Source organism: Pangasianodon hypophthalmus, chromosome 1 (assembly GCF_027358585.1).
Source record: "Pangasianodon hypophthalmus isolate fPanHyp1 chromosome 1, fPanHyp1.pri, whole genome shotgun sequence".
Lineage (NCBI taxonomy): Eukaryota > Metazoa > Chordata > Actinopteri > Siluriformes > Pangasiidae > Pangasianodon > Pangasianodon hypophthalmus.
Window position 1 is genome coordinate 2,762,402 of NC_069710.1, and position 15,436 is coordinate 2,777,837.

The 15,436-nt window shown below is 41.1% G+C and overlaps 2 protein-coding genes across 2 annotated transcripts; one reads left to right on the forward strand and one right to left on the reverse strand.

Moving 5' to 3' along the window:
- The first annotated feature begins 1,386 nt into the window (after window positions 1-1,386).
- gpd1l (glycerol-3-phosphate dehydrogenase 1 like) lies at window positions 1,387-12,023 on the forward strand. Its single transcript, XM_026913833.3, has 8 exons — window positions 1,387-1,555; window positions 1,879-2,056; window positions 2,245-2,385; window positions 4,080-4,218; window positions 7,187-7,299; window positions 9,174-9,410; window positions 9,573-9,679; window positions 10,265-12,023. The coding sequence occupies exons 1-8, from the start codon at window positions 1,512-1,514 to the stop codon at window positions 10,359-10,361; spliced, it is 1,056 nt and encodes a 351-aa protein (XP_026769634.1). The 5' UTR covers window positions 1,387-1,511; the 3' UTR covers window positions 10,362-12,023.
- Window positions 12,024-12,121: 98 nt separating this feature from the next.
- Window positions 12,122-14,685, reverse strand: kiaa1143 (KIAA1143 ortholog). The gene is made up of 3 exons (XM_026913834.3): window positions 14,458-14,685; window positions 14,203-14,347; window positions 12,122-12,985 (listed from the first exon to the last, which is right to left on the reverse strand). The coding sequence occupies exons 1-3, from the start codon at window positions 14,563-14,565 to the stop codon at window positions 12,783-12,785; spliced, it is 456 nt and encodes a 151-aa protein (XP_026769635.3). The 5' UTR covers window positions 14,566-14,685; the 3' UTR covers window positions 12,122-12,782.
- Window positions 14,686-15,436: the final 751 nt, after the last annotated feature.

Genomic DNA, 15,436 nt, shown 5'->3' on the forward strand with positions numbered 1-15,436 from the left:
GATTTCCATCAAATCAGTAAGTTATTCTGACTGATCATGATTATCCTAGTCTTTCAGGATGACACAGCTTCCATCCACAGAGCACGAGAGCTCACTGAATGATTTCATAAAACAGGAAAATGATGTATATCACATGCTATAGCCTTCACAGTCCCAAGAGTTCAGCTCAACTGAAACTGAAGACCAGTGGGAGATTTTGGACCAGTGTATAAAACTGCTCTCTACCACCATCATCAGAACACCAGCTGATGGAATAGCTTTTGCATGAATGGAGTTAGTACAGTTCCAGAGACTTGTAGCATCCATGCCAAGACACACTGAAGCCGGTTCTGGCAGCTCATGCTGGACCGACACCTTACTAAGACTCTTTATGGTTTTTTATTTCCGTTAATTGGTATGTACATTACCAGTTCTCCTTACATTTATACACTGCCCAAACTTAAATGAGAAACATTTCTTATATGTATGTCATGTGTAATACCTTCTCATCTAGTTCCTTACTGTCTCCATTTAGGCCACAGGTTACCAACCCTGGACCTGGAGTAAATATGAGGTTGCGGCTGTATTCCACATCCTTACACAACAACACTGAGGTATCGACCTGTTGTCTTCATCTTCGTGCCCCCCTGCCCTGGACATGTTAGTGTTTCCCCTGCTCTAACACACCAACTCAGGAAAGGCTGTTGATTAGCTGATTAGTTGAATCAAGTGTGTTGGGAACAGGGAAAACATTCATATGTGCAGGACAGGCGGCACAAAGACAGAGACAACAGGTCGATACCTCACTGGTGTCATATTTACTCCAGGTCCAGGGTTGGTAGCCTGTGGCCTAAATGGAGACAATAAGGAACTAGATGAGAAGGTATTACACATTACATACATATAAGGAATGTTTCTTATTGAAATATAAGAAATGCTTCTTTCTCATCATTGGTGTTGGCTGAGTGTGTGGAATAGAGCTGGATTATACACATATAACATCATATTATGATTATCAGATTAAGAAAAGATGTCACTGTTGTAGATTTGTAATAATGCACAGTCCTCTGGGACCAGGGTTGAAAACCTGTGAGTTAATATATAGTTAGAATATATGTTTGGCTGTTAACAGTGTAAGAATTCCTAGAATATTTATGGTGTAAATGGCAATAAAGGCATTCTTGAATCTTACTCTCTGTACAGAGAGAGAAACAGGTTCTTGTCTTTTCCATAGGAATTCTACTTAGAAAACACTCTTTTGTATGTTTTATGGGAAACTCTCTTTTCTAGGGTTCTAGTCATTGACCTGTTAGACACTTCTAACTCCATTAAATTACATTTGTGTACAAAATGAGACTTATGCAAAAGAACTACAACTCCCGTCGGCGGTTGTTCGTCGTCACGTTTAATGACGCAATCAAAAGTCGACGTTCACTCCCCCAGGCTTCTTATCGAGTAACTATACGACGGTTACTTGGCTTCAGTAGTTTTCGCCGTATTTTTAGACTTCTCTGTGGTAGAAGATATTTGCCATGACTGCACCACTGAAAGTGTGTATCGTGGGCTCAGGAAACTGGTGAGTACACACTGTTTACCTCATTTCCGGGCCGGAGGTGGATATCATACTATTAACACTAATATCTAAGCTTAATGCATAGTTAAAAAACTAATCAAATGCTAATTTGCATATATAATCGATATTTGTTTGGCCCTAAAACAATGCTTAAGGTTACTTGCTGTAAAATAAACTCATGAGTTTTATAGATTTTTTTTATACAGAAATGCAATCATAAATTCACCTTTGTGCTTAACATCTGCATTAATCACTCCATCCAAATGAACACAACAATAGGCTGAGGACAATAAAACTGATTTAACCCCTTGTTATCCTGCATTCAGGGGCTCTGCTATTGCCAGGATCATTGGCCACAATGCACAAAAACTCCAGCGTTTTGCCACCAGTGTCAAGATGTGGGTGTATGAGGAGACTATAAATGGAAGGAAGCTTACTGATATCATCAACACCGAACACGAGAATGTCAAATACCTCCCAGGGTACAAACTTCCAGAAAATGTGGTAAGAACCATCTGCTATATGATTCGAAGTGGTTTTTTTTTCATACAGCCAAGGTCTTACTTCATTCTGTTCATTCTGTCACATAAAGTGGAATGCACTCTGTGTAAGCTAGGTATTGCTGATCCATGTATGTTGTAATAGGATAGAGCTTGCTGTGTCGGTATTAAGAATCAACCCTCTTAACGCAGGTTGCAGTGCCTGAGTTGCGGGATGCTGCAGAAGGAGCAGACTTGCTGGTGTTTGTGGTCCCACACCAGTTTATCCGAAAGCTGTGTGACGAGATGGTCGGCTGTGTTTCTAAGACGGCCCGTGGAATTACTTTAATTAAGGTAAAGTGTGTTATATCCAGGAGATCTTGTTCTTGGTTTGGACAGACATAATGACATGGAAAGACTATTCATGATAAGTGCACTAGACAGTAAAGATCCCCAGTGATTCTCATCTTTTTACTTACATGTAAGGCTGTCTCCCTTGAAGTCTAATGGCTATAATGCAGGCTCTTTAAAACAAGCTAAAAGATCAGCTCTGGTCATTTTGATGAAGGATATTTCTGTAATATACCAGCTAGATAAACACTATTTTCTTTGAACTGCCAAATAGTCAGGATACTATGATCTGATGTCCCAAACACTGCATGTTTCACTAAAGCTGCTGTGTAATGTACATTAAATGAAAATGGAAATAAAAGTCCAAACAAAAGAATTTTTTCCCGACTTCTGTTATGATGGATTTGAGATTAGTGGCTGGAGAGGGAAACTAAAGCTGCATTCACATTACAAGCTTCTTTGCCTGATTCTGATGTTTTGTTTTGTTTTTTTTTGCTCAGATTGGATCTGTCTATCTTGACGGTTCACATTCTTATACAAAAATCACCCATATCTGTCTTAATATGAACACACCGGTCCTCAAAATGCCCCACATGCACACAATTTTTCGAACACTACTCAGTTTTGGTAGGTTTCTTCTGAATTGATTCATCAAACATCAACTAAATCACCAATTTCCACATTCTTCCACTGAATATAATCACTGCTATATAGTCAAAACCAGAATATAACTACAACAGTTATGTGCATACACATTTAAATTGCACTGGGGGAAAAAGCCACATGAATTCCGATCTGACTGTTCTCGTTCATGTTGCATGGCCACTTATCGGATATGTGTCCGATCTAGGACCAAATATGAAAGTGGGTTGGGTCTGATTTGAAAAGATTGAATTTTTTTGTATCCAAACAGTCCTAAAAAAAATCAGATCTGTGTTACATTAAAGTGAAAAATCAGGTTTGTGTCACTTCAACCTGGTAATGTGAACATAAACTAAACTTCATTGTTATGGACTGCAAATAATAGAAAGTTAAGAACATGAACTCTGAGTAGAAACTTTTAACTGTTTCCCCATCACGAGTTCTCTACACTTCCGCCTCTCTGTGTTATACAAATATGAGCTGAGGAATGGTGTGGGCGGAGTGTGTGTGTGTGTGTGTGTGTGTGTGTGTGTGTGTGTGTGTGTGTGTAGGGCTAAGGGGAGTGCACCATATGTGAGCACGACTCATGAGTCAAACATGGACTGCTGGCTGCCTGGCCAGCTGCTTATTCTCTGTTTATTGTTGAGTTCCAGGTTCTGTCTCCCTTTTATTACTGTTATATTTTATCTCTCCACTTACTTAGCTCTCATTGGACTTTGTCACTCGCTCTGGTTCCTTTATGACGCAGTCACATTTTTGCGTTGCTTTTAACCACGACATAATCAGTTTTTATAAGATTTCTGCCGTCATGGTATTTGGATGGCTTTATTCATGTTGAATGAATAAACACATTTATAACACATTTCTCATCGGCATTTTAACTGCCATTCTTTATTATTTTCCTTCTTATTTCATGAGTCATTGGGCAAAAAGCTCTTCAAGATTTTTTTTAAGAACAGCTGCAGTTCATGGCTTAATGCTTCCAATGAAACAGATGTTGAAACTTGCATAAAACACATCTGGATAAACTTTATCTATCTATTATCCCTCTTTAGGGTATTGATGAGGGACCTGAGGGGCTGAAACTCATCTCTGATATCATACGAGAGAAGATGGGTATTGATGTCAGTGTCCTAATGGGGGCCAACATTGCTAACGAGGTGGCGGCTGAGAAGTTCTGTGAAACCACTATCGGTAAGAGGAAAAAACTTCATTACTTGGTGATAGTGAGTTATAAAGCTCCATCATAGCTTCTTTTTTTAGCTATAGCCTGGTGGTGACATCATTATTGACAGCAGAAGAAAGAATTCAGTTGGTCATTTCAGTTAGGGAAATTCAGAACTTCTTTTCTGGATTTGTTTACACAAACATTCACGGTGCTTACAAAGCTGCACCCGCCCCCACCTCGGACGCTCGGACCGAGTGTTAGGATCTCTGGTATGCTAATCTCAGCCTACAGTCTGCTTCTGAAACCTGCCAAACCCGTTCTGAAAGAGGTGAAACCTGGTCTGAGGGAGCCATTTCAGCACTTCAGGACTGCTTTAAACACACAGACTTTCCAGTGTATGTTCAGAGAGGCTGCTACATACCACAGCACCACAGACTTATACAGCATCAGTGACTGGCTACATCAGCAAGTGCACAAATGATGTGACTTCCTTCAAGACCATCACCAAACATGCAAACCAGAGACCGTGGATAACTGCTGAAGTGCACTAGCAGCTGAAATCCCGAGACCCTGCCTTCAGATCTGACGACAAGGCAGCCCTCCTCACAGCAAGGGCCAATCTGTCCATGGCTATCAAAGAGGTGAAGCACATCTACGCAGAAAGAATCCAGTCACTTCCTAAATACCAAGGAAGCAAAGCGCATGTGGAAGGCATTTGGCAAGGCATCACAGACTACAATGCTACACCACTTGTCTGTGATGGTGACGCCTCACTCCCAGACGCACTGAACGATTTCTACTCATAGTTTGAAGCACAGAACAACATGTCAGCAGGGAAGACCACCCCAACTCCCACCAACCAAGTACTTTGTCTGTTTGTTGTAGATGTCAGGAACACTCTGTCCAGAGTTAACCCATAGAAAGCTGCAGGTCCTGGCCGGGTGCTCTGGGAATGTGTTGATCAGCTTGCAGATGTCCTCACAGACATCTTCACAATTTTCCTGAGGCAAGCATTTGTCCCTTTGTGCTTCGAGATGACCACCATCATCCCTGTGCTGTCCCTCTGCGACTGGATTCTGGACGTTTTACTAGGAGACCCCAGTCTGTCAGGATTGGCAGCTCCACCTCCAGCACCATCATACTGAGCACCGGCGCTCCCCAGGGCTGTGTGCTCAGTCCAGTGCTGTTTACTCTGCTGACTAATGACTGTGCTGCAAAGTACAGTTCAAATCACATCTTCAAGTTTGCTGATGACACTACAGTTGTGGGCCTCATCAGCAACAATGATGAGTCAGTGTATAGAGAGGAGGTATACCAGCTCTCAGATTGGTGTAGAGACAACAATCTATCTCTTAATGTTGGTAAGACTAAAGAGATGATTGTTGACTTCAGTAGGACCCAAGTAGACCACTCACCACTGCACATCAATGGAACAACTCTGGAGAGAGTCAAAAGCTCCAAGTTTCTTGATGTGCACATGATGGAGGACCTCTCCTGGACTCTAAACATCACCTGCCTAGCCAAGAAGGCACAGCAGCAGCACCTCCACTTCCTGCGGAGGCTGAAGACAGCCAAACTCCCCCCTCCCATCCTCACCTCTTTCTACAGAGGGACGACAGAGAGCGTCCTGACCAGCTGTCTCACCGTGTGGTATGGGAAGTGCACAGCCCCTGTTCAAGAAACTACAGCGAATCGTGAGAACAGCTGAAAAGATCATCAGAGTCTCTCTACCCACCACTGACACCTCATACAACAACCACTGCATCCACAAAGCCGCCAGTATTGCAGAGGACCCATCTCACCCCTCTCATAGACTCTTCACCCTCCTGCCATCTGGCAGAAGGTACAGGAGCATCTGTCCCACTTCCACCAGACTCCACAACAGTTTCTTCCCCGAGGCAGTCAGATTACTCACCACCCTGCTGCCTCTCAGTGCCCACCTGGGCTAGTCAACCACCTAACCCAGTATGACTCAAAAACATCACACACCCACACTATACAAAGCTGCATCAGACACTTATTATGGAACTCATTTTTGCTGCCAGTACACTACAAAACAGTTTACAGTTTTCAGCCCATGTTCTGTGTATTTTTGTCCTGTGTATTTACTTTGCTGTGTATTTATTATTCTGTTCTGTGTATTTAGTGCCCTGTAGTCTTCTCGACTGTTGTGTAGTGCACTTTATGTAGTCTCTTTATAGTTGTATGTAATGTAAGTGATAACAGGAATTAACTTGTATATCATTCCGACTCAGTGTTAGGAATATGTTTGTCATTTAACCCTTTCACTCAACCTTTTTAAACCTCATTTAGCTAGTGTTGTGTAGATATCATTTTCAGTGCAGTATTTTATGCATGGTCATACTGTAATGAGTACTTCATATTTAGTTAAACATCTAACCCTAGTTCTGTGAACCTCAGGCTTCTGGTTCCTTAAATTAGCCTGAACTTGCCAGAGTGCCATCAGTGAGCTCATTTTATAGCAGAGATACTAACTGCACTGTTTCTCCATCATTACATTGCAATACTCCATGCAACATTTACAACGTTGATCTTGTGCAAAAAAAAAAAAAAAAAAAAAAGGAAGTGTTGCAGAAATGTTCCACTTTGTCCTCCATAACGTCTTTTCCAACTCTCTCACTGTTTACATTGCTAGGAATCATGACTGCCAAGAATTAGGTGATCTGATACACCCAGGCAGAGAATTGCTTTTCTTGTGCTATTAAACTATATTTAAACTGTAGTTAAGGACATTTATTTCTTGAATCCACCACTGAGCAGTGCATATTAAACGACACCTTCAGTATCATATTATTAATAATAATATTCAGCCTTTTGCAGAGCTGTCATTTGCTTTCATTTCAACAACAGTTTATACAGACACACCAGTGCAAGAATGAGAATGAAAGAGTTCCAGCTATAGTGTGCAGGTTAGAAGGCAATATCTAAAGGGCAGAAGTAACTGAGCAGTGCTGTTTATTCTTCACTTTGCAGGGAGTAAAGTCTTGGAGAATGGACAGCTTTTTAAGGAGCTTCTGCAGACTCCCAACTTCCGCATCACTGTCGTGGATGATGCAGACACCGTGGAGCTGTGTGGAGCCCTCAAAGTAAATATCACTCATGCTGGCTGCTTTCCCAGGAAAAGTGTCTTTATATAGGGAGGGCATATGAGCTGCTGCTGAAGTGTGACTCATACACATGCAGCACATATTTAAATGCCCTGGTTAACACAGCAAGAACTCATTTAAACAGAAGTCTTAATTGGGCTTGTTTATATAAGTGAAAATGCTTTAAATATAAAGCTGAAAGGGGTTTACGTTTAAGTTATGGAACTAAAACAACAAATTAGTTTCTGTAATTTCTGTGGCTTTCTGTAATCATAGGTTAAGTATTAAAGTCTGTCTACCTTGATCCCATTTTCTTTTAGCTTACATAGATCCTTCTACAAGTGAAACCCCAAGATTGTTTTAAGATGCTTTAAAAAAAATACACTGATCAGCCATAAGTCCCCCTTGTGCTGCCAAAACAGCTCTGAACAGTTGAGACATGGACTCCACAAGACCTCTGAAGGTGTGCTGTGGTATCTGGCACCAAGACGTTAGCAGCAGATCCTTTAAGTCCTGTAAGTTGCGAGGTGGGGCCTCCATGCATTGGACTTGTTTGTCCAGCACGTCCCACAGATGCTTGATCGGATTGAGATCTGGGGAATTTGTAGGCCAAGTCAACACCTTGAACTCTTTGTCATGTTCCTCAAACCGTTCCTGAACAATTTTTGCAGTGTGGCGCGGCGCATTATCCTGCTGAAAGAGTTCACTGCCGTTAGGGAATACTGTTGCCATGAAGGAGTGTACTTGGTCTGCAACAATGTTTAGGTAGGTGGTACGTGTCAAAGTAACATCCACATGAAAGCCAGGACCCAAGGTTTCCCAGTAGAACGTTGCCCAGAGCATCACACTGCCTCCGCCAGCTTGCCTTCTTCCCATAGTGCATCCTGGTGCCATCTCTTCCCCAGGTAAGTGACGCACACACACTCAGCCATCCACATGATGTAAAAGAAAATGTGATTCATCAGACCAGGCCACCTTCTTCCATTGCTCCATGGTCCAGTTCTGATGATTACGTGCCCATTGTAGGTGCTTTCGGTGGTGGACAGGATTCAGCATGGGCACTCTGACCGGTCTGCAGCTACGCAGCCCCATACGCAGCAAGCTGTGATACACTGTGTGTCTGACACCTTTCTGTCAGAGCCAGCATTAACTTTTTCAGCTATTTGTGCTACAGTAGCTCTTCTGTGGGATCGGACCAGATGGGCCTTTGCTCTCCCCGCGTGCATCAGTGAGCCTTGGGTGCCCATGACCCTGTCGCCGGTTCACCAATTGTCCTTCCTTGGACCACTTTTGTTAGGTACTAACCACTGCATACCAGAAACACCTCACAAGCCCTGCTGTTTTGGAGATGTTCTGACCCAGTCGTCTAGACATGACAATTTGGCCCTTGTCAAAGTCGCTCAGATCCTCACGCTTGCCCATTTTTCCTGCTTCCAACACATCAACTTCGAGAACTGACTGTTCACTTGCTGCCTAATATATCCAACACCTTGACAGATGCCATTGTAATGAGAGACTCAGTGTTATTCACTTCACCTGTCAGTGGTTTTAATGTTATGGCTGATCTGGGTATTTTTTTTATAAACCATTCATTTAAACTTCACTTTTCTCTACTTTTACTTTTGTTGATTTGTAGTTTTATGTGATTTGATTTCGTTTGACATTTTATGAGCAGATTTTTTCTTTTCTTTTTTTAAATTGTATTATAAATTAATGAGCTAAAATTCCATTTTCCTATGCTGTTTATTTGTATTTTGTATTTATTTATCCTTTTTACTTTGCATTTTAATGGAAGAGATGTGCTTTATAAATAAAGTAAAATTATTATTATTATTATTATTTTTTATTATTATTATTTTGCCTCTGCTTTCCAGAACATCGTGGCCGTGGGTGCAGGTTTCTGTGACGGCCTTCAGTGTGGAGACAATACCAAAGCAGCGGTGATCAGGCTGGGGCTGATGGAGATGATTGCCTTTGCCAGACTCTTCAGTAAAGACAGCTCTGTATCCTCTGCTACCTTTTTGGAAAGCTGTGGAGTAGCCGACCTCATCACCACCTGCTACGGCGGACGCAACCGTCGTGTGGCAGAGGCCTTCGTCACGACAGGCAAGGTCTGAAGCAGTATGATACCCAGTACACCAGCATGGGAGAATTTTTAGTGTTACTCCTGTAGTGTTGAAATGTTAAACATGAACCACTGATAATTTAGAGTTTAGGAACTTGTGTTGAGTTTCAGGTTAATGAGCTCATCAGTCTGTGTTTTCTTGTCCTAGAGCATTGAGGAACTCGAGAAGGAGATTCTGAATGGCCAAAAGCTTCAAGGGCCACTAACATCTGCTGAAGTTAACCACATCCTCAAGCAGAAGGGCCTAGTGGAAAAGTGAGTGCGTTTGTTCTCATTTTTTCTAATAGCAGGTGTTCTCGAACTTTTAACCAGTGCACAGTGACACAGTGATGTGTGTGTGTGTGTGTGTGAATATATATATATATATATATATATATATATATATATATATATATATATATATATATATATATATATACGAGGAGACGTTTATGTAGCATTTTTTGGTCTCCAATGTAAACCCTTTGTAACAGTTTTCAGGATGGAGGGCTTTGTGGTTTCTCAGTTATATGACAAGCTGCATTTTTCTGACTTATTAACTTCAAGAGCGAGAAAAAAAGAGGATGATGAAAGAGGAAAGACTATTTATAACTGATATACAGGAAATGATGTTAAATGTAGCTATAAATGAGTAAAAAGTAAGACATGTTATTCTGTAATAAATTAATAAAAATTGTAAGAAGAATAAAATACTTCAGTACATGCTGTTATCATTACAGGTCATATGACACCACCCTGTCATTGATTATTTTATAGTAACAGCATGTTCCACTTTTTTTATTCCTTAATCATTTCCAGTGATTGAATTTTTTTTTAAAAGAAGTATGCCTTGTGTCCTAGGTTCCCCTTGTTTACGGCCGTGTATCAGATCTGCTTCGAGGGCAAACCAGTTCAGGACATGATCTCCTGTCTGCAGTCTCACCCTGAGCACATGTGAGAGCCTCTCGGAGATCTGCAGTCACGGTGGCCTCGAAAGCAACACATCCACCAGCACCTCTGCCTTCTACTCAGTGATGAGTCCTGAATTGATCATACTTTATCAGTTTACGCACATTTACATTTTAAAAGTTTTCAAGCAGCCTTTTAGTTTTCTTTTGGACTTAACTTGATGGGTTGGGGTCATTCTCAGGGTCTAACAGGTCACAAAGCTGCAAAACGTTTTCACTAATTCCACTAAGTACATGACGCATCAAGTGATATCTACTCATGTTAGTGTTTTTTAAAAACTATTCTCATTTAGTATCGACTGCCCTCTTGTGGAGGGCATAACTACTGAATAACTATAGAACGAGGATCATCTTATATTCCTCTTTTTATCTCACCACCGACAAAAGTGACAGGTTGTATCATGTTTTTAAACTTCAGAAACCTTCGAATTAAACCAGCTCAGTGAGGTTTTTATCCAGTATCTAGTGCTGTTGCTGGTCAGAGCCAGTGAGTACTGCACATTTTTTCAAGTTCTCCAGATAGCAGAAGGCAATTTGATGAACATGCTGCTGATGTGCTCACTGGTGATGACCCTTTACACCCAAATACAACTCTGGGGACCATTTTTTCCTGCTGGGCAAAGAAAGGTTAAATACAACCGTATCCCCGTGAAACCACTTTATACCTCTTACCTAGTAATCTGTTTTTAAGGCTTTTTTAAATATTTTTTTACAAGTGTTTATATCACCTTATCCTGGCTACCCAACAGTGAGAATAACCCACCAGAAAAAAAACACTCTACTATTTATTTCACTTTAGTTTGATTTTATTGTGGAGGTCAGTTGGTGTCTTTTGTTCAACAGAAAAAGTCAGTTTTTTTGGTATACACCTTACTGCCTATTTCATTTTTTTTTTTATTTTAGGAAACAAGGGAATGTAGCAGTGCATTAACATCACACTGTGAAAGGGTTTTCTCTTATTTTTCTCTTAAAAATCCTCGATAATCTGAAATTAAATGAATTGCAGTATTATACTTGTTAATGCTTTTCCAAAATCACTTGTGCATTAACAGCTGTTATGATCATTTTTAACATCATCTTATTCAAATGTTTAATCTTTTGTATGCTGATTTTACTAATCAATACTAATTAACCAGCACCACTTTAGTTTGATTTCAGTGTGATGTTTGATTTAAATGTCATGAATCAGATTTAGAATAACTTCTTTCTGTCGAAAAGGCTCAGTTTGCTGTTTTTACGAGTTGGAAAGTCTGTGTGCTGTTAGACGTGTCCTTATTTTCAGCCGTCACGTTTGAGTAAGCATCAGGAATGGATGGCTTATGTATTTTTGCTCAGTGGTGCTCACAGATATAATATGATAGTCCATGTTAGCTGCATGTGTGAGATTCATTTCAGACACTCCGATTTCTATGTAAGTAATATTGCAATCTGTGTGTAGACGTGTAAACAGGCCTCACTCCATGTAGTTTTGGTGCTGACTGTCATAATTCTATAAACAGTTTGATTTCCATGTCATTGTTAAACGTCTCCAAGCAACACTGTGTTCTGTTATCGGTGCAAAAATTAGAGCTTCTGTAACGTGTCATTTGTTTGTGAAGGTGAAAAGTGAACTGACTGCGGATTGGCAAAGTAAACATTCACATTTTCTCACAGCCTTGTCTGGTTTAATCAGTCTTTACCATGAAGCTTCTGGTTTGCAAGTCATCAGAAGAGTCTGACCCATGACCACATAATATGAAGAGAAGAGATGTGAAATAATAATCATTTTTATTTTATTCATTTATAGACCATAATGAAAGAGTTATGTTCCAGTATCTCAATCCTTGAGAAGGAAAAAAAACATAAAAACTTTAGACAGCTCCTTTATAGAAGCTATACATGTATGAACATCTGCTTTTGGCAGAATAATCTGTCTACTACAACAACAAATCTCAATACAGTGATTTCAGCTGAAAACCACCAAACGTTACTTGCTCATAATTTGCATTTTGCTTTAAGCACACCAGTTTTAAACAATGCTAAAATACATAGTTGCCTCCTATCATTTCCAAAAGTATGCAAAACATCTGGCAAGGAAAATATGAATGGTACATTACACATAAAATTACAGCAGGAAAATGTTTTCTACTGAAACTGTAAATGTTGTCATTTTTCTGTCATCGTGACACACAGGATGGACAGCACATATTTTTGCTCAGTGATATTGAAATATTCCTGCAGACATGCCACAATAAAGAATTTAATCATTTAAATACTAAACAAAAGACATTAAAGATGTCTTCAATCTGTCTCACGGGAAGGTATTTCAAATTATTAAACAATTTAATTAAAAATTCTAAAATTGTGTGTATGTGGGGTTCCACCATCATATACTTCGGAGAATCCAGTTCAGCTGATTGGTAAAGAATGTCTCAGTCTTCCTCTTCCTCATCATCACCAAAAGACAAGAGACTGCTGTTCTTCACCTTCACTCCAGACTCCTTCTTCTTCTCCTCCTCATTCTCGCTCTTCTTCTTCTTGCTCTTGGAGCTAGCGGTTATGCCTTCGAATTTATCTGAGGAACGTTTTGCTGGCTTCTTAAATAGGATTTTTCCGTCAGCAGGAGGCTGCTCATCTGGGACAAAAATATTTTATTAATGTTTAAGTTCTGTGCTCAAGGGGGCATTGACTACAGCAAAGGATGATTTTAGACTATCTGTAGATTTATACCAAAACCCAGAGGTGTGTGTGTGTGTGTGTGTGTGTGTGTGCGCCTAATTCCTGAACTCTACATAAAGCACATGAAGGTTCTGGGCTTGTATGTTGATCAGGCAGTGATAAAGAAAATGTAATGGGCTTATACCAAACATTCCATTCAAATCCATTTGTATGGCACTTTTAACAACAGTCACAAAGCAGTGAAAGTCCAGATTTAGATTTTAGATCCCTAATGAGCAAGTCAACGGCAAGGGAAAACTCCCCGAGATGGCGTGAGGAAGAAACCTTGAGAGGAACCAGACTCAAAAGCGACCCCATCCTCATTTTCCTTATGCTGGATAATGGGAATAGAAATCTTCTCTTCTACAGCTATATGCTATAAAGCCAAACAGTACTGTAGTAAAGTGTGTTAAAAGGATGTAGGGTATGAGTATATTGTGAATAAGAGTCCTGAGATGAGTACAGGACAATCTTTATGATTACAGTCACAGTTCTAAGATACAAGTCTACAGTGTTCAGGTGAGATTATCCACCGAAGCAAGGTGAGTCTTGGACATAAACTGATTTTGGGAAATACAAGTGTTTAGAGACAGAGTCTTTAGTGAGTCCTTGCTGCAGAACCAAAAGTCCAGGGGGGTGGAGCTGGACCTGATCCAATTCCTCCTCTAACCGTAAGAACACAGTCCAGCCTGAAACACACTGACTTGTCTCTCCTGGACTTCTGCCTTGACTACACCCAGGTGGGCGGAGCTAGATCAGGTCTGACTCCACCCCACTGACGTTTTGTTCTGTGAATCTTCAGGGTATGAATATGGGACCATCTACAGTGGTATGAGTCACCTGTTTCACTATCCTACTATCTAGCACAATGCCAGTGTTTCTGTAAATTAGATTTATAATTTTCTATAGTAAATATCTTCAGAAAATATTCCTTCTTCACGGAACATATGCAAATGACCATGACGAATGTGCAAATTAGTCTGTGATCTAATCTGGCGACTTTTTGAGCATGCATTTGGCACTTTCCCCTGAAAGGAGTTACTGCTAGGCTACATATAGTGTATAATTCAGCTTAATTTCTGATAACTCGGTCGTGCAGTGTTAATCATCTGCACCATACAGATGCCTAGCTACCTTTCTTGGAGTCTTTCATCCCTTTCTTGAGCTGCATGGCCTCTTGTGCGGTGAGGTCCCCCTTCTTTAACACCACCACCTGGGGCATTTCATCCTCTCGGTCACTGTCGCCGCTGTCCTCTTCACACCTGGGCAGCTCCTGTCGCTGTGATCACACCGGTGCGAACAGGTTACACAGAAAGCCCCTGCTACACTCCCACAACATTCATGTATAAACAACACTACCAGGAGAGCATAGTTAGCTTAGCTAGCTACCTTTGTTTCAACTGTTGGTCCTTCTTTGTAGCCAATATCATTCTTGAATTTTCGCAGAAATGATGGCTCGCTCGGTTTCACCCACGACACATTACCTTTCTTGCTCATGCTTATATCGTGATAAACATCCAGTAAACTTTCACTGCAAGTAGCTAACGCTAGCGCCAACTTGAGTCAACAAATACAGACGTTGCCCTGACGTCATCAGTACGCGCGGATTTTAAGCCCAATACTGTGTCTCACTTAGTATCCCGAAGGTACCCGGATGCTGTACTATTTCCGGTCGAGTTTCGCAGTGTGGATCCGTGGACACTTTTTCCGGCTAATATTACCCACAACTCTTTGCGCGAGAGAGGAGGAGTTTTGTGACGGTTTGCTTAGGACGCACTACAACAGATAGTTGTAAATGAAATATGGAAAAAATAAATAAAGGAATGGTAAATTAAATCAGATAGTATAAATTTATATAAGAAATAATGAATGAAGAAACGCTGAAATGCAGGGAGGAGTTTGTTTACAGTGACAGTGACATCTAAGACTGTCACACTAAGCACAGGGTCGCCACAAGGGCGCGTGCTCAGCCCGCTGCTCTTCACCCTGTTGACCCATGACTGTGTACACAGTTACAGTACCAACCACATCGTCAAGTCTGCAGACGACACAACTGTAGTGGGCCTCATCACCAACAACAACGAGGCCAACTACAGGAGCGAGGTCAACCGACTGGTCCAGTGGTGTAACGACAACAATCTCTTCCTCAACGTGGGGAAGTCCAAAGAAATTGTCACTGACTTCAGAAGAGGACCTCCACTGAACCCCCACTAACCATCAACGGTGCCGCAGTCGTGAGGGTGAACAGCACCAAGTTCCTAGGGGCGCATATCTCTGAGGACCTCTCCTGGATGACGAACACCACATCCCTGGCCAAGAAAGCTCAGTCACGCCTCTACTTCCTTCCCAAACTGAGGAAAGCACGAGT

What these genes read in the sequence shown, in the direction of transcription:
- kiaa1143 (XM_026913834.3), bottom strand. Translation starts at nt 14,565, where the DNA reads ATGAGCAAGAAAGGTAATGTGTCGTGGGTGAAACCGAGCGAGCCATCA. An exon ending in GACCAACAGTTGAAACAAAG is followed by an intron (nt 14,348 to 14,457) that starts GTAGCTAGCTAA and finishes GTGTGATCACAG; the next exon opens with CGACAGGAGCTGCCCAGGTG. An exon ending in GATGAAAGACTCCAAGAAAG is followed by an intron (nt 12,986 to 14,202) that starts GTAGCTAGGCAT and finishes TTTTTGTCCCAG; the next exon opens with ATGAGCAGCCTCCTGCTGAC.
- gpd1l (XM_026913833.3), top strand. Translation starts at nt 1,512, where the DNA reads ATGACTGCACCACTGAAAGTGTGTATCGTGGGCTCAGGAAACTG. An exon ending in ACAAACTTCCAGAAAATGTG is followed by an intron (nt 2,057 to 2,244) that starts GTAAGAACCATC and finishes CTCTTAACGCAG; the next exon opens with GTTGCAGTGCCTGAGTTGCG. An exon ending in GTTCTGTGAAACCACTATCG is followed by an intron (nt 4,219 to 7,186) that starts GTAAGAGGAAAA and finishes TTCACTTTGCAG; the next exon opens with GGAGTAAAGTCTTGGAGAAT.